This window comes from Balaenoptera physalus (genome assembly GCF_965194825.1).
Source record: "Balaenoptera physalus genome assembly, chromosome: 7".
Classification (NCBI taxonomy): domain Eukaryota; kingdom Metazoa; phylum Chordata; class Mammalia; order Artiodactyla; family Balaenopteridae; genus Balaenoptera; species Balaenoptera physalus.
Window position 1 is genome coordinate 104,429,792 of NC_138886.1, and position 18,858 is coordinate 104,448,649.

The window sequence follows — 18,858 nt, forward strand, 5'->3', positions numbered from 1 at the left end:
TTATGGCACTGATAAATTAGAAACAACAAAAGTGTCCAGTGATGGGGAAGGCCTAAGGGAATCATGTTTTCTCAATTCCATGGAACATTATTCAGCTATGAAATATATTTGTGGAGATTATGTTATAAAACAAATTGTCTCTGAAAATAGATTCTTTAGAGGAAAAAGAGAAACATTAAATTGCTTCTATGTAAAACTAGACATGCATATGATCAAGGAATTGACAGGACTATAGAATCCACTAAAGTTTTTCTTTTCTTTTGTTTTTTTTGGCTGTGTTGGGTCTTTGTTGCTGTGTGTGGGTTTCTCATTGCTGTGACTTCTCTTGTTGCGGAGCACAGGCTCTAGGCATGCGGGCTTCAGTAGTTGCAGCATGCTGTCTCAGTAGTTGTGGCATGCGGGCCCTAGAGCACACGGGGTTTAGTAGATGCAGCACGTGGGCTCAGAGGTTGTGTTGTGTGGGCTCAGTAGTTGTGGCTCGCAGGCTCTAGAGTGCAGGCTCACTAGTTGTGGCACATGGGCTTAGTTGCTCTGTGGCATGTGGGATCTTCCCAGACCAGGGATCAAACCTGTGTCCCCAGCATTGGCAGGTAGATTCTTAACCACTGGGCCACCAGGGAAGTTCCTAAATTTTTTCTAAATGACTTAATTCTTCAGGAAAAGCTATAATTTATTTTACAAAGGAATATAAGGAAAACTATAGGACACTGATGAAAGAAATTGAAGATGACACAAACAAATGGAAAGATATCTCATCTTCATGGATTGGCAATTAATATTGTTAAAATGACCATATTACCCAAGGCAATCTACAGACCCAAAGCAATACCTATCAAAACACCAATGGCATTTTTTCACAGAACTAGAACAAATAATTCTAAAATTTGTATGGAAATACAAAAGACCCAAAATAGTCAAAACAATCTTGAGAAAGAAGAACAAAGCTGGAGGTATCAGGCTCCCTGATTTCAAACTATATTGCAAAGCTACAGTAATCAAAACAGTATGGTACTGAACATAGATCAATGGAATAGAATCGAGAGCCCAGATATAAACCTACACATATATGAGCAATTAATTTATGAAAAAGGAGGTGAGAATATACAATGGAGAAAAGACAGCCTCTTAAATGGTGTTGGGTAAACTGGACAGCTACATGAAGAAGAATCAAACTGGACTACTCTCTCATACCATGCACAAAAATAAATTTGAAATGGATTAAAGACTTAAATGTAAGACCTGAAACCATAAAACTTCTAGAAGAAAACATAGGCAGTAAACTCTTTGACATTGGTCTTAGTAATATTTTTTTGGATATGCCTCCTTGGTCAAGGGAAACAAAAGCAAAAATAAACAAGTGGGACTACATCAAACTAAAAAGCTTTTGCACAGTGAAGAAAACTATCAATAAAATGAAAAGACCACCTACTGAATGGGAGAAGATATTTGAAAACGATGTATCTGATAAGGGGTTAATATCCAAAATATATAAACAGCTCATACAACTCAACATCAAAAAAAAAAACACAACCCAACTAAAAAATGGGCAGAGGATCTGAACAGAAATTTGCCCAAAGAAGACATACAGATGGCCAATAGGAGCGTGAGAAGATGCTCACCATCACTAATCAGAGAAACTCAAATCAAAACCACAATGAGATATCACCTCACACCTGCCAGAATGTCTATTATCAAAAAGACAACAAATAACAAGTGTTGGCAAGGATGTGGAGAAAAGGAAACCCTTGTGCACTGTTGGTGGGCATGTAAATTAGTCAGCCACTGTGGAGAACAGTACGGAGATTCCTCAAAAAACTAAAAATAGAACTGCCATATGATCTAGCAATTGTACTCCTGGGTATCTAGCCAAAGAAAACAAAAACACTAATTTGAAAAGATACATGCATCCCCAATGTTCATGGCAGCATTATTTACAATAGCCAAGATATGGAAGCAACCTAAGTGTCCATCAACAGATGTGTATATATATATATATATATATATATATATATATATATATATATATACATATATATATATATGTATATATACACACACACAAACATACACACAAAATGGAATATTACTCAGCCATAAAAATGAATAAAATTTTGCCATTTGCAACAACTTGGATGGATCTGGAGGGTATTATGCTTAGTGAAATAAGTCAGAGAGGGAAAGACAAATACTGTATGTTATCACTTTTATGTGGAAACTAAAAAATAAAACCAACTAGTGAATATAACAAAAAAGAAACAGACTCACAGATATAGAGAACAAACTAGTGGTTACCAGTGGGGAGAGGAAAGGGTGGGTGGGGCAAGATAGGAGTAGGGGATTAAGAGATACAAACTACTAGATATAAAATAAATAAGGGGGGCTTCCCTGGTGGCGCAGTGGTTGAGAATCTGCCTGCTGATGCAGGGGACATGGGTTAGAGCCCTGGTCTGGGAAGATCCCACATGCCATGGAGCAACTAGGCCCGTGAGCCACAACTACACAGGCCCGTGAGCCTGTGCTCCGCAACAAGAGAGGCCACGATAGCGAGAGGCCCGCGCACCACGATGAAGAGTGGCCCCCGCTTGCCGCAACTAGAGAAAGCCCTCGCACAGAAACGAAGACCCAACACAGCCAAAAATAAATAAATTAATTAATTAAAATAAATAAATAAATAAATAAGGTACAAGGATATATTGTACAGCACAGGGAACATAGTCAACATTTTATAATAACTATAAATGGAGTATAATTTTTAAAAATTGTGAATCACTATGTTGTACACCTGAAACTTATATACTATTGTTAATCAACTATGCCTGAGTTTTAAAAAACAAAATTAAATTTTTAAAAAGAAACTATCCTCGGTGCTGAACCATTGGAACACCCAGTTTTCAGCACCCAGGTTTCTCGCCATCAGGTGGCCTGTTACAGAGGATTCCTATACCACAGACATTCCTACATCCAGGGACCTGTGAGGCTGCTCCTCTGCCTCAGGGGCACCATTAGGGACCTTCTGCTCCCTGCCACTTCCCTCAGATTTGCATCACAAAGGATCCAGGCTGTCACCTCCCCAGTGCTCCTCCTCCTCAATGCCACTGTGCTGCATTCGATACTCCTTCCATGGCCACTTCCATCTCTGTCCTTCTTCTCCCCACAGCCCATGTCCCACTCTTGCTAGCCTGCCTTCTCCTCTCCTTTCCTCCTCTGCCTGCATCCTCGAATGAACACTCTACCTAATGATCTACTATCTTCCAGCTATATGTTGGCAGATGAACCCTTTAGAAAAAATCACTCCTCTGCCCTCAGGGACACCACAGAGTCATGGTGGGTTCATAACGCTGTGCAGGGATACCATCGCTCTTCCTCAGTAGCGTCTTCTGTTCCTCTCAGCAGGCACTCTAAGTGTTCATTCTCACCTCAGTTTCCATACTTAAATGGACCCCTCTTACTTTTTAACTACAATCTTGCCTTTTGTGTTACAGAGGAAATCAGGTGTAACATCCACATTAGGTATAAAAATCTTTTGGCTTCTTACCATGGTCACAGACAGATTTATCCTCACGGTGATGGCTGTGGTCCACCTCCCTTTACCCTGCCCAGCCTGCTCTGTGCCTGGGAGGCTGCCCCCTCACTCCCCATTACCATTCTCCTTGGACCTCTGGCTTCCCATGAGTTTGGCTAATAAGAGGCAATAACAGGATGTCAGAGACTGGGGAGAGAGAAGCTGGGGTATTTAATCTCTGTTCCCTCTGCAACATTGGTTCTACCTCTCTGTCAGCAACTTTATTCCTCCAAAACTATAACTCCTTCTGGCGGCCCTACCTCCAAAGTTCCAGCTGGAATTCCACTGGCTCCAGAAATTCAGTTGTCTTCCCATTCCTTCAGCCCTAAAGATGAGAATGTCTTCTGGCTCTTAGGAATCCGTGGTGTGTTATATTGACTGAAGAAAAATGCACAACCTACAAGCTGCAAGTTAAATTTTATTTGGAAGTCTTATTGAGGACTATACCCAGGAGACAGCCTCTCAGATAGCTCTGAAGAAATTGTTCTGAAGAGGTAAGGGAGGAGCCAGGATATATATGAGTTTTTTGCTGTTAAAAAAAAAATGTAGTCAAACATCAGAAGATTACTGCTAATCACAAAAAACAGACATCTCAGCTTAATGATTTTAGCGCTTTTCTATGTTTTTGAAGGTGCAAGAATCTGGGTTCATTGAACTTGTTCCTTGATATATGCATTTTAACTATCCAAGGCACAGAATGTTTCCTGTTTTTCTCCAACTTGAATTCCCCTTAGGGTGCACAGTTGGGTAGCTGCAGTGGCTAATAGCTTGATGCTTATAGAACTGGTACATTCCTTGTCCACAGTCACCATCCTTTGGACTTCCTTAACACCATCTCTGAAAATATTTCTTCACTAAGGCCTCCTCCTTGAAACCACCTGTTTCCTACTCAACCCCAAATGATCTGCTCCCCCATTCCTCCCTCTCCCCACCATCCTTTCTAGGGTGATAGCTCCACCTATCCTCTTGACCCTCCCTTCCCTGGATCTCCATTTCTCCCATTCTGTTCTACTCTAAAGCCCTCACCTTTACTCTAAACATGCCCATAACTCTTCAATCACCTGTTCTATACTCCCTGCTGTATTTCCAACCATTGCCCTATATCTTCCCTTTTGTTGCGCTTAGTCTTCTGAAAAGTACGATTGTTTTTCATACATTTCATCATCTCCCATTCGGTTGGCACCATCCTGTGACCTAAGTGGCAGTCCCTCCATTTCCCTGCTAAGGTGTTGTGGTGGGTAATCACCGCCTCCGTAGGTGATTCTCAGCAGGTCTTTACTTGAGCTCTCTGAGGCTGTGGTCATAAACATGGGTTTGGAGTCAGACAGAATGGCCAGTTCCTAACCCTATGTGGCGTGGGCACATCTCATAACCCCTCTGATCCTCTGTTTCTTTCTGTGCAGAATGGGATGTAAACTCTATGTCAAGGTCACGGGATTGAAGGAGATGACGGGTGTGCATCACTTGGCACACGGGGATGCTCAAAGCAGTTATGACTGCCACTGCTGCTCTTATTAACCATCACTGATTTTCTCTTGAAAACAACATTTGTGCCCCACAAATGCATATGTGGAAACCTGACCTCCAGTGTGATGGTATATGGAGGTTGGGGTTTGGGAGGTGAGTAGGTCATGAGGATGGAGCCCTTACGAGTGGGATTAGTGTTTTTATAAAAGGCACCTCAGAGAACTCCTTTGCCCCTTCCACCATGTGAGGACTCAGGGTGGCACTCTATGAATCAGGAAGTAGGTCCTCACCAGACACAAATCTGCTGGAGATTCGATCAGCTTCCAGAACTGTGAGAAATAAATGTTTATTATTAAAGCTGCCCAGTCTATGGTATTTTGTTATAGAAATCCCAACTAAGACACATGGCATCCATCAAGTTAGGTTTCCATATGTATCCTCCAACTCCTGATCATTTTTTCTCAGCTCCCATGCGGGAAGTCTGGCATTTCCTTGGGAATCCCTCCTTTTTGTTCTTCCTGCCTAAGTTTGCACCAGTCTCCGGAGACTCAACATTACCTGCACGCCTATGACTTTTAAGTTTCAACCTCCAGCCCTGACTGCTCCTCAGCTCTGGACAGCTCTCCATGGAAGCGCCACTACTCACATGCATTCAGAACCGAGCCCTTACCTTTTCCTCCGCCACCTGTGCTCTTTATCTTAATAGATGAGACTCACTCAGGCTCACCATCCAAGTCAGAATTATAGCCTTTGCTCTGCATTCCTCTCCAGGGGAGATGGAGCGGCCCCTGATCAGACTCCTCCACAGCCGGCTCCTGCCTGGCTGCCAGGCTGTGGTGAGCAGGTAGTTTCCACTGCCCACTCCTTCAGGGGCTCAGTTGCAGAAGCTGCTTGGCTGGAGGCCATTACTCTTGGGGCAGTTGAGGGAGTGAGGAGTGAGGGAGCGAGGGGGGGCCCTGCAGACCCTAGGGGGACCCTCAGTTGGGGGGCCATCAGGCTGGGGCATATGTGGCTTCACAAAGTCCCGCTTCTCCCCCTGCCCAATCCTGCAGCTTCCTCCTGCCTTCCGTGGAGGTTGATCCCTAACGCATCTTGCACCCCCCCAAACTCCATCTCAACTTTGCCTCCAGACAAGCCAACCTGCCCCACTTTCCCTCACCCATCCCTGTCATCCAGGTTGTTTTACTGTCTCCTTTCCAGAGCACTGTTCTGACCTTCCTTTAAGACCCCATCTGTGAACAGCTCCCCAGAGCCACCCTGCATCACTGTCAAGGTGTCCACATAAAATGCAAACCTGACTGTGTCACCCCTCTCAAGCCACTGCAGGTCTGCTTGAGCATCTTGAGGAAGTTACCAGATATTCCTAGACCCTCCAGGTCCAGCCTTCTTAGTGGCCTGGCTTCCCAACACTCCGCATCAGCCCAACCGATCTACACAGGATTCTGGAAATCCTGAGCCCGCTCAAGCCTTGAGCTGTTCCCCACACAGCATCTCCTCCCAAAGTACCTTTTCCCCTCAGCCTACCTGGAAGATCCCAGCAGTCCCTCAAAACTCTGCTTGGGGGTCATCTCCCCACTGAAGTCACCCCTGACATCCTTAGGCCAAGCTCAGCATGGTCCCCTCTGGATAGTTTTTATATCTCACACATATTAAAACATTTACATAGCATACTGCATTATAATATTAATTTTCAATTTTCTGCCTCTCTTGCTAGAAAGAAACCTTCTATGGGGCAAAGCCACACTCCCCAGGGCCCAGCTTATGGCCCGTCCTCAGGAATACCTGTTTGGACAGTCTCTAGAAGCAGGAGAAGGCAAGGAGAAGGATTCTTCTCCAGAAACTCCAAAAGGCGTGAGCCCTGCCCACATCTTGACTTTATCCCCATGTAAGCCATTTTGGACTTCTGACCTACAGCACCAGGAGATAACAAATTTGTGTTGTTTTAAACCACTGATTTTGTGGTTATGGCAGCAATAGAAAATCAATACGCTTTTTAATGAATAGATTTAAAAAGAAAAACTGAAATATTCTGGAAAGGCTGCCTGGCTTTCTTGAGGCTGCCTTAATAATGGTTTCCTTTTTTTCTGTTTTTGTCTGTGTCACCAGACTATGAAAATTTCATCCATCATCCATCTTTATGTAGTCACAGGCTGGTAAACTCAATACTCGGGCTTTTGGGATAATGTCTAAAATAAGCAGTAACAGCCGCCAGTGAGGGCCCACAAGGCTGTCCAGGGAAGCGGGGCGGGGGTGGGGGGTGCTTCTTGGCTGGGCTTGCAGCTTCTATTTTGGTGCTAAGAAGCCTTTGGGATTGATTGTCTTTCTGCTTTTCTCCTACGTTCCAAAATGCTGATACCATCTTCCTGATAAGTGAGGTTTTACTGTACTATTGTATTCTTAAAATACTAATCACACTCTTAGATTATGTATCTTCTTACATGTGGTAAATTTATATTGCTATTTACATTTTAAAATGGTCAATTTCCCTTTACTTGCTTCATCATAACAAAAGAAATAAAAGTCTCCTGTTGGCTAAAGGGTTAACCGTGTAGCTTTTTTTTTTTTTTTTTTCCTCCTTGGAGACTCAGAACGTGCATGCCTGTTCTATACTCCTTTCACAAAAAGAATCAAGGGCGAGGAGCCTAGGCTTGAATGTGCATTCACTGTACATTCATAATAAATGCTGAACAGAATGGCACATTCATGGTTGCTCCTGATGTAAATGAATGGCTGAATGAAAGTTTTAGGGCACAGCTCACTTCCAAGAGGGCAATCCTGTTCACACTCATACCTATCCAATGGTTCTTGAATTTCCTTGGAAAAACTAGTTTTTCTTCTCTTCGTAACAGCGGTCTCCTTCCTCCCTGCATCTTTGTAATCAGGCTGGCTGTTTTTTTTTTTTTTTTCCCACACTGCCGTTGGATGAAAGATCCCGCCTTTGATTGAAATGGAATCTTCCACTATTGAGCAAGCTTTTGTTGAATGAGTCATCAGGGCGGATGCTCATTGGCTGAGGCCGCTGGAACCAGGGGATTGCCTGGCGCCGGCTGCAAGGCCCTGCTTCATTCACAGAAACGCTGGCTCGCTCGCTAGCCCTTTCATTCACACAAACAGCATTTCATTCACATTTTGCTGTTTTTGTCTGCTTCTAATGAAGATCACGGTTTGGGAATGATAGGGCAGTTTTGCTTTAGATTTGGGGGGACTTGGATAACCATCACCATCATCTCTGGGGTGTGCATTTGCTGTTGCTATGCCAGCAAGGGGAAGGAAAAAAATGAGTGCCATGCGGCTGCTCGGCTAGGCCTGCAGCCCTGGGAGGGGGGCCGCCGCTCCTCTGCGCTCCTGCTTCCCCGCAGCGGGCCTCACCTGGCCCGCCATCAGGGGCCCTCCTTACACCTTGTTCCATAAAGCTCTTCAAGGCTTGGTGCCTCAAGTGTCACATGTCTAGTCGTGGGTGTGAGAAGACTCAGGGTGACCTGATAACATGCTAGAGGTAAATTCATTTTAGGCACAGAAGTAGCCGGGAAACTTGGACAGGGAGCGTTTCACTGTGTCGGCAGCTTCTCTCAATAGACAATGAAGACCGGCAGAGCCCATGGTGACAGGGGTCAGTGGGTTTGCGCCTCTGCAGACCTGGGTGTGTGTGTGGGGGGCAATGCTCTGTTCTGCCTGACAGGAAGGAGGCCTGTGTTTTTCACTTGCAGCCCGTGTCTGACTCTTGAAGATAAGGCGTTTTTCTGCGGATTTGATGTGTAATGAGAGCAGCTGCATTTTTTTTTCTTCCTTACTGCAGGGTTGCAAGCAGCAACTAAAGGGATATTGAAATGTATTTGTAGCGTTTCTTAGGCATTTTTCCAGAGCTTGAGCACATTCAGTTGGAATAAAGCTTCAAGCACAGCCCCCTTTTTGGAATGGATTTCTGGAGCTTGTTGCCATTCATCAAAGAAGCACTCTTCTTTTTCGGAAGTGGGTTTTCAACTTAACCCTGGCTGAGAAAGACTGCTGTAAATTAGCAGGGAAGAGACCCTCACTGGCTCTGGGCAGAAGTTCCTATGCAGATTTTTTGTTGTTGTTGTTTTTTTAGGAACTGCATTGCCACAAGGGCACTTGTCATGGCTGCTCTGTTGATTTGAAAAGAAAAAATACCCTGGAAATTGATATTTTATGTTCACCTGGGAGTGAATCTTTCCCCTTCTTCTTCTTCTTCTTTTTTTTTTTGGCTATTTAACAATTCCTGCTGCTTTCCAAATCAGAATTCATGAGGATCCGCTGAAGATCTTATTCTTAAAAATCCTTCGTCACATTTTAACGCTGCGCCGTCAGACACTTTTCCAGGCTCACACAGATGGGCTGAACAGGGAAGAAAAAAAAACCCTAGCATAGAATAATGGGTTTCAGAAAGTTCATCTGATCATCTGAAGGAACTGGATTTACCTCTGGCACAAATGCTGAGGGGGGTCGGGGGATGGGGAGGTGAAAAACCAAAGGTTGGAAGGAAATATCTGGGAAGGTAGAGAAAGGAAATTTGAGAATTGATTGGCTCTAGCGTGCTGTCAGTGGGTGTATGTGGTTTTTTCTTCTTTTTTTCTTTCTTTTTTTTTTTTTTTTTTGCTACAGGAAGTGATTTGCAGTGCTCACCGAGCCTTTGTTGAGAAGGGTCTCCTCTCAGAGTGAGTCATGCTTTTGCTGTGAGCAGCCCCAAGCAGCTGGGCGCTCATCAGAGGAAACTATGACTTTTGCAAAGCAAACGTGCCGCCCTCAGCAGCCGAGTCCGGGGCCGGGGCTGCGCGGCCGTGGCCGTGCGGGGTGTTAGCGGTGGTAGACCGGCGCCGCTGCTCGCGCCCCCCAGCCGGCTGTCCCGGCCGCTCCGTCCCGCCCCGGGGACCGCGGCTCGCCTGCTATGCGCGGCAGCCCGCGCCGGGGCCGGCACCTGCAGCGCCCGGGCGGATGCGGCGAGCCCACGGAGGGGCATGCTTCCACGCACCAAGTACAATCGCTTCAGGAATGACTCGGTGACATCGGTCGATGACCTTCTGCACAACCTGTCGGTGAGCGGCGGTGGCAAGGTCTCGGCGGCGCGCGCGGCCCCGGCGGCGGCTCCCTACCTGGTGTCCGGAGACGCGCTGCGCAGGGCGCCCGACGATGGGCCGGGCAGCCTGGGCCACCTGCTCCACAAGGTGTCCCACCTGAAACTCTCCAGCTCGGGCCTCCGCGGCCTGTCGGCGGCCAGGGAGCGGGCGGGCGCGCGGCTCTCGGGCAGCTGCAGCGCGCCCAGCCTGGCCGCCCCGGACGGCAGCGCGCCCCCCGGCCCCCGCGCCCCGGCCATGCGCGCCGTCAGGAAGGGCCGACCCGGCGACGAGCCGCCGCCCCGCGCCCCGCACGCTAGCGACCAGGTGCAGGGGGCCGGAGTCACCTACGTCGTCAAGGTGGGTGCGGGCGCGGGCTGCCGGGTGGGAAAGCCCGGGCGCAGGGGCGTCCGGCACAGTGGGTCGCCTTGGAGGCCGGGAGGTGCGCACTCCTTCGCAGTCAGCTCGCCTGGCTGCGGGGACCCGGCACAGCAAAAGCGCCCGTTGCGCATCCATTGGGAGATGGTTTGAAATCGGTGACCTCACTCTGTCCTGGTTTCCCTTGGCTCCGCTCCTTTGGCATGCCTTTGCCACCTCGCTTTGCCATGTGTCCGGCCAGTACCCCTCTCGGCATGGACCACTATCCTTGGAAACTGTGCATCAGGCCTACCTAGGGTACAGTGAACATACTTGGAGGAACTGGGCAGCCCCTGCGATGAGAAAGGCAGGTGGTGTCACTACTTCTGCTGTGTCTGCCCCAGGCGGCAGGGTAGGTGGTTTCATTTCTGCCACAGCAAGAATTTCCAGCTCCTTGCAGTGCAGGCCAAGTACTGGCCTTGCTTTGTACCAGATGGGTTGTACTTTCTTATCCAGCAAGGTTTTCTTTAGTGTCTGCCTTTCATTCCATACCTAACTGTTTCGGTTAACAGCAGCAGAAGGAGAATTTGGGACTGTTTTTCCTTGGGGACTGTAGTCTTCCATTTAAATAGGCTAAAGAGAGCTGAGCCTCAGGCTGGAAAGGAGATTTTTTTCCTCCAACACAAGGAATTATACAATCACGCCGGATGTAGTCCACAAAATTCTTCCCTTATGCAAGTATTCTATGATATTTAAAGAACAAATACTCAGCCGCATTCAACTGGCCTGCCACATGCTTATCATGTCCTCCTGGCAGTAGAGAACCACCACAGCGCTCTCCAGCTGGGCAGATAGCCTACAGACAGGGGGAAGGGGTCAAAACTACATTATTTCAGACTGGTCACTCCAAGGCATGGCTTTTTGTTTAAAAAGAAATGAGACTCAAACTCTGTCTCCACAGTGTTGTCATTGAGAAAACTGCAGGCCATCTAGTCAATACATACTGGCTACAGATCCAGTTTAAAAATTCTACAGATCACATCCCCAGGCAAAATGTTGTATCTTGGTAATTTTGAACCAAATATTAAAGGAAACAGTTAACTTTGTGGATTATCTTTAACTATCTAAAAAGTACCGACAAAGGAATGTGATCATTAGTATTAAACATGAGCCTTTTCTCCTTTTGAAGCTGCTTTTTAATTTCATCTTCATTCTTACCTTCTGAAAATGGATTAATAATATATTTTACAAAAGGGATGAAGATCAGCATAAAGTATGCACAGCAGGTTGAGTTTATTATAAAAGAAAAAGAATATTCTTCTTGTATTTCTTCTTTAAATTATATAACCAGGAGCCAAAAACAAAAAGAAAAAAAGAAAAAACAAAACCAAACAAAAATTCCTGACAACTCTGAGGTGAAGAGGTGATGCCAGAGTATATTACGTGGCATATTAGTATAATTGCTATCTAAAGAAAAAAACAGCCTACGTTTGAAATAGACGGATGTTGGCAAAGCTTTTTATACCTGTCATGTTGAACATAGAGGGTAGTTTCCAAGTGGAGGGAGAATTTTCAAACTTATGCCTTTAAAGTTTTCCTTAAAAAAAAAGAAATCATTCACTTTGGTTAGGGCTTTACTCTTGCTTTTTGAAGGATGAAGGCAGACATCCAGTTCTAAATGTCAGTTGTGGCTGAAGAATGATGAGCAACTAAAACTAGTCTGCTTTGCTGGGCCATTAGGTTGTGACACACCCCGCAGCAGTAGCAGCAACACTCAAATAGGCAGAAGGCTGGGTCTGCCCAGAACCTTCTGGATTTCAGGTCACATTGTTGTGCCATGAGATTGTAGTGACCTGGGGGCATATAGTACGGCCAGTCAGTGCCCCTTGCTGTGGTCTGGTCCATCTTCAGTGGTGAATGGCGGCAACATAGGAAGCTCAGGCTTCCCTGGAGAAGTTTGAAATCACACAGCAAAGGAGAACAGACACTAAAGGACAATTTCTTCTGTGCACATTTGAGTCACAATATCACGTGGCCCTCTGTTGGTGCACATTTCTGAATTGCCCATGTTGAGTTTAGAACCATGAACTTATTCTCTTGAAAAATCACAAAACTGAAAAAAACTTAATTTGGTATTATTTGCTGATTTGTAAATAGTTTTATTGGTATCCTTACTTTAAAAGATCTCTGGTAGATAGAAAGGGGCAATCTTTATAACATGCCTGTAAGTCAGCTGCAAAATCTAAAGGCTTAGGGTTTGGGAGAGAACTTCTTATTCTCTTTGATTTAAATGTGTTTCTAAATTAAGGAAAACCCCCAAATGTTTTCCAGTTTCCTGGAAGATTCTTCTGCTGCATAATTATAGATTTCCTGCCTCATAGAAATACTTACCTACAGACAATATTAAGATATTGCACACAGATTTATTCTTCAAAAATATTTTAACGTAATCTACTTACATGAAAGTGGAAATTGTAAAATCCCGAAGTCTGGCTGGGTTTGATCAATTAGGAAACATCAAACTATTTGAACAGCAGGTTGTAATATTAATTAATGAAGGATTTAAAATTTAAAAATAGAAGTACCTGAGCAGCAGTAGAATTCCAAGCTCAGAGCGTATTTAATTTGTCCTTCATGCCTTCACTTGAATCTGCTTTTAATAGCAGCATGAGGTTATGCAGATGAGGAAGAGTCCAGGCAGCCTCCAGGTTTGTATTTATTTACATGAGGAGACCCCACTGGCAGCACCTTTGTACCTGCCTAAGTATGCCTGACTCTGGGTTTTTTCTTTTGGTGACACAAAAGGGAAAGAACAAGAAAATATGCCCTTTATAGACAGAAAAGGAAAATCATAACAGCAAAGAGCAATGAATATTTTCATTACAATTCTATTTTAAAACTATTTTAAATTTGAACTTGAAAGGCCTAGAGAAACACAGACAAGTGTTGATTACGCTGCTGCCCACTTTCAAATTCTATTGCCTAAAAGTCCAAGCTGGCGAGGAGGCTGAGTGCCCATGGGGGCTGATAGGAGTCTTTAGCAGGTCCCCAAAGGCACTATTTGAGTGTTCCACCTGCAGATCCACAGAGAGAACAGTTTAGAAAGGGAAGATAGACATGAACAGTTGGGAGTCAGTTCTTAAGAATAGGCACTGGCTGAGGTGGAGGAGCCATTTGAAGACAAGCGTGGACTTGAGGTTCAGCCTTGACACCGCCCGCCCCCCAGCAGCGGAAGGCAATACTGTGTGGGAGGCACCTGGGTTAGCTGGCAGCCCTGGGGGTGTTCCCCAAAAGAAGGGCTCTCTTTACAGCACATCACGCCACAGACTCCAAACAGGATAAAAGTGACCACATTTAGGACTGACCTGAGTGCCCATGGCAAGAATCAAGAGGCCCAAGTGTTTGCTGATCACCAGCAACACAGTGAGAAAGTAGGTTATGTGTCCATAAATCCCGTGATGCCTCCCTCAAACAGCTGAGGTTTTGGTCTGCAAAGAGCGTTATATTTTTACTGACAATAGCTCTATGATACGAGCTGTTTACAGGAGATTTTAACAGAGAACTACTGAATTATTTCCTGGTATGCTGGATTGTTTTTCTTTTGGAATGAAGCCTTGTTTTTACAAGAGCTCTTTAAAAAATATTTTGTTTCTCCCATTTGAGAATCTGATGATATTTAGGGTGGTATAAATTATTCATTTTATTTATAAATGTTCTAGTGCTTTTTATAGATGGTCTTTATTAACTGTACTCTAAAATTTATTCTCAGTTGGTATTTTTTTCACTGTCTTTAAAAATATTTTAAATCTTTTTCTTAGCAAAAATATCTAAACTTTTTTCTTAACATTGTGTTCTTTTGATAACTGTGAGCTACGGTCATATTAAACTGTCATCAACAAAGCTATTTCAAGTATAACCATGATATATCATTATGGTGAGATTGATTGAATTTTGTTTTAATTCTAGATTAAAAAATTGTTCCTTGATGTAGAATACAACTTTAAAAGTTGATTTTTTTCTTAAAATTGTTGAAAAATCTCATAAATGGGTGGCTTACATGTAAATTGTCTAAATCATTTGAAAAACAGTTTAAGAAACTCTTTTGAGATTAATAGACAAAATTGCCAATTTGATCTGGACATCTCTTTTTTTATGTGACACAAGTGTAACAGAGGCATTAAATGTGTGTGTGCACATATACACTACATCACACATACACCACACACACCACACATACACACATACATAGCCCACCTCCCCACATACACACACACACACATACATACCCCGTCCCCCCACATATACACACACACACCACACATATACATACAAACACACACACACACACACATACCCCATCCCCCCACATATACACACACACACACACCACATCACACATACACCACACACACACACACACACACACACACACATACAGTAGACAACTTGTAATGACTTTGGACAGGGTCGTTAGAAAATAGTAAATGTTTTATTTCCAGAAATACCTGATTATGTCATTCATCACGTTTATATTCATGTTTAAGAGAAAATAATTCCAAAAGATAAGCGTTTGATGAAACTTTAACCTCACAAAGAGTAGACTTCTTGCTCTTCTACGCTACCACTCTGTTCTATCTTTGAATATATGTCACGTTTTTGGGGAATACATGATAAATATCACTGAAGCAAAATAGCGGTAATGGGACGCTTGGGCAGCAAACACGTAAAACATGTAAGAGGCTGGCTTTCCAGCCAACAGTCTCATCCTGAAGGCTGTGTGAAGCCTGCAGCCCCTTGCTTGGTGTCGTGTCTCCCAACAGGGACGTGTCCTGGACGTGGAGGGTCTGGGGGCGCCTGGACACTGGGACCCCAGATCCACTTGGCCACCTCAGAGTGTGGAGCTCAAGAGGACAGCCCGCCTCTCTGGACCTTTCCATGGGGCCGCAGGAAGTAGAGGGCGGGTTGTGCTCGGCCAGGCCCCTGTGGCATAGGGGAGGAGGCGGGTGTCATGGCTGGGGCAGTCCCTTGCTCCTGCACCTCATGCATCTGGAAGAACGGGGCTTCTGGGCTGCACCGCGTATCAGGGTGTGCTTCTCCGGGCCAGGGCCAGACCCCATGGTGCTGCTGCCCAGAAAGTTTTGTGGGGTTCAGAGAGAAGCACAATGAGGATTCAGCATTTTAAATGAAAATACCCAAGGGCAAATGAAGCTAAATGGAATTACTTAATTTAGAAATAAGACGGTTTCACGAAATTGAGTTATTTGTAGTGAGGTGGATGAACCTAGGGTCTGTCATACAGAGTGAAGTAAGTCAGAAACAGAAAAACAAATACCATATGCTAACACACGTGTATGGAATCTAAAGAAAAAAATGGTTTTGAAGAACCTAGGGGCAGGACAGGAATAAAGACACAGACGTAGAGAATGGACTTGAGGACACAGGGAGGGGGTAGGGTAAGCTGGGAGGAAGTGAGAGAGTGGCATGGACATATATACACTACCAAACGTAAAATAGATAGCTAGTGGGAAGCAGCCGCATAGCACAGGGAGGTCAGCTCGGTGCTTGTGACCACCTAGAGGGGTGGCATAGGGAGGGTGGGAGGGAGACGCAAGAGGGAGGGGATATGGGGATTATATGTATACGTAGAGCTGATTCACTTTGTTATACAGCAGAAACTAACACACCGTTGTAAAGCAATTATACTCCAATGAAGATGTTATAAATAAAAAAAAGAAATAAGATAGTTTCAGATGAAATGGAAAGAAATGATCAGTTGTGCATATTTCCTGGGTAAAGGCCAAGAAAAAAACTAGAATTTTAGCGTAAAAAATCTACAATATGCAGTGGATAAAGAATGTCTTTATGGTGGGAGGCATTAAGTGTAAGAATGCCCTACTGAGTAGGTGAATGTTAACTCTGTGTGTGTGTGTGTGTGTGTGTGTGTGTGTGTGTGTGTGTAAGTGCACAACAGGATGGATGCTGACCATGGGGGGTGTGTGTGTGTGGGTGTGTAATCATACAATAATCTTACAAGTTGCTTTTGGTCCTGCAAATTCTTAAGTATTGATTTTCAGTTGAGGTAAAGGAGCAACAAATCATTCTGTCCCCATGTGGTTTCGCCTCTTCCCTCCCCCCTACCAGGGTGGCATGCTGCTGTGTGTCAGTCTGTGCCTCCCAGCACTAGGATTGGCGAGGTTTCCCTAAAACAAACAGAACGGCACTAGTTAAACTTGGAGGGTGGGGGGGCCAGGAATCTCCATGAGAACCACTGGATTCCAGCAAGATGCCAGGCCAAAGACTGAGTTTCCATGGTTCAGGCAACGCTGTGCTCTTCACCTTGGTGGACAGGTGCCGTGGGCACCCCTGATATGCCTGGGAGGAGGGGACCAGTTGCTGCTCTTCTTGGGGAGCTGGCATCCCCTTGCATCCTCTTCTTGACTCTGTGCGGTGCCTCAGGCTCGGATCAGCCTCTGCTCTTGCTCTGGCAGATGATGGCAGCTCAGGGCATCCATGGTCTTTGGCCCTCGGATTCTGGGCTCAGACTTGCCTTGCCTCTCGACAAGAGAGGTCTGGCAAGTTCCACCACCTTCCAGCGGAGATCTGGGTTTCTAGCCATGATCTCATCTCCTGCGGGAGCTGTAGGGAAACCTGGATGCCGGAGGAGAAGCTGCAGAGAAGGGAGAGCTGAGGGGCTGGGACCTCACCTTATCACTGGTGTTCCTGATGCCCAGCAGCATCAGAATATCTGAAACCCCTCAAAGCCAAGGCTTTCTGAGAAAGAATGTTCAAAGAGCTTGTTGTTACGATGCTGCTTACTTTATTTATATTTATTTATTTATTTATTTATTGGCCGCAGCAGGTGGGATCTTACTTCCCCCACCAGGGATCGAACCAGCGCCCCCTGCAGTGGAAACGTGGAATTTTAACCACTGGACCGCCAGGGAATTCCCAACGCTGGCTGCTTACTTTAGACTAGAAGCCATCCTAGTGTGTCATTTGAAATGTGTAGTTTTCCTAAAGTGAACGCCCCTCAGAAGAGCGTTTCCTCACTTCTGTCTACTGAATGGGCAGAAAAAGCAGCAAAGATTTCTTTCCAAATTTTAAGAATTTAAACTTGTACCAAACCTGCAAACTCAGCGGAACTTGACTTTCACCCAGCTTCACACCAGTAGTGCTCTCTGCTGGGATCCTTCTGACAAACTTTATTTTATCAAATTCCAGTAAATATAATTGTTTGGCATTCTAGAGGGACTGACAGACCAGGTTCAATCCTACTGCTTTTTGCTTTGCAAATATTCAGCATTTCTAACACCATTTGCCCATGTAGAAACCTTCTGTTTAAAAACATCTTGAAAAACCACAACACAGTTCTAGCTCTGTTGATGGAAAACTAGCCCTAGCCTGGTTTTCAGCATAAACACTATAAAATCGGGGTCCTTTGTACTTTCCCCCAAAGAGGGAGTAACAACGCTTTTACTTCTTAGGAGAAAACAATGAAAACATCACTGTTTTGAGTGTTCTTTGTGTGGAAGAGCCAGCCCCTTTCACGACACACCAGTCCTCCTGGAGGTGGACGCAGTGTATGCACACAGCCTGGTCCTGCTGGGACCACTGGGCTGCACCATGTCGGATCCTGAAGAGCCCTTTACCTCCTAGGATTTGGCACGTCCATCTCACTTCCTTTCCCTCCAGACCTCAGTTTGGACCCTCTGATCTTCCTGAGCAGAGGCCTGTTCAAGCAGAAGTCCCCACAGCCCGCTTCCCCCAACACTGAATTATTTCTAAAAGGCAGGAATGATGAGAGGGACAGGCAGAGAAAGGCAGCCTCCGGAGGCTGGGACCTGTCTTCAGATGGGCCCCAGGGCCCCCAGAGAAACACGGTCATGGACTCGAAAGGCAGACACTGAACGGCCACCTTCTTTTGCTGGCAGCAGAGATGTCACTCTTGTGATGTCACTCACCTGGTTCTTTTGTAAACCTTTCTTTATAAAATGTAGACGTTTGCTGTGGAAATTTTCAAACATACATACGACATACAAAACATATCAACATTAAAAAAAAGAGAAATGATCTAAGGTACCCGGCAGCCAGCTTCTACAGGTGTCAGCTCACAGCCATCGGCACCCCTCCCCTGCTTCCTGAATCCTGCAGAGCTGGGGGCGCTCCCACATCAGCACTGACAGAACTCATGGTTCTGATGAGTAAGTTGCAGGGTTAGGCTTAATAGCGGTTCCAAGTCTGGCAGAGCGCGGTCAGGGTCACAGGCACTGGAACATCCCTGCATTCGACTCTGTGGTCCCCGAGGCAGAGGAGGTGGGCCAGCCTCTGTGATTTCTCCTTCAGAGGTGATGATATTGGGATTCAGGAGACGCCTCTGATGGGCACCCCCAGGGGGTGGGGTAG

The 18,858-nt window shown here is 45.4% G+C and overlaps 1 protein-coding gene across 1 annotated transcript in view; it reads left to right on the top strand.

The window, feature by feature from the left end:
- Positions 1 to 2,509: 2,509 nt before the first annotated feature.
- Positions 2,510 to 18,858, top strand: part of SHC3 (SHC adaptor protein 3) — a 160,383-nt gene continuing 144,034 nt past the window's right edge. The window contains 1 exon segment of the mRNA XM_082471281.1: positions 2,510 to 10,458. Coding sequence (XP_082327407.1) covers positions 10,003 to 10,458 — 456 coding nt within the window. The 5' untranslated portion in view covers positions 2,510 to 10,002.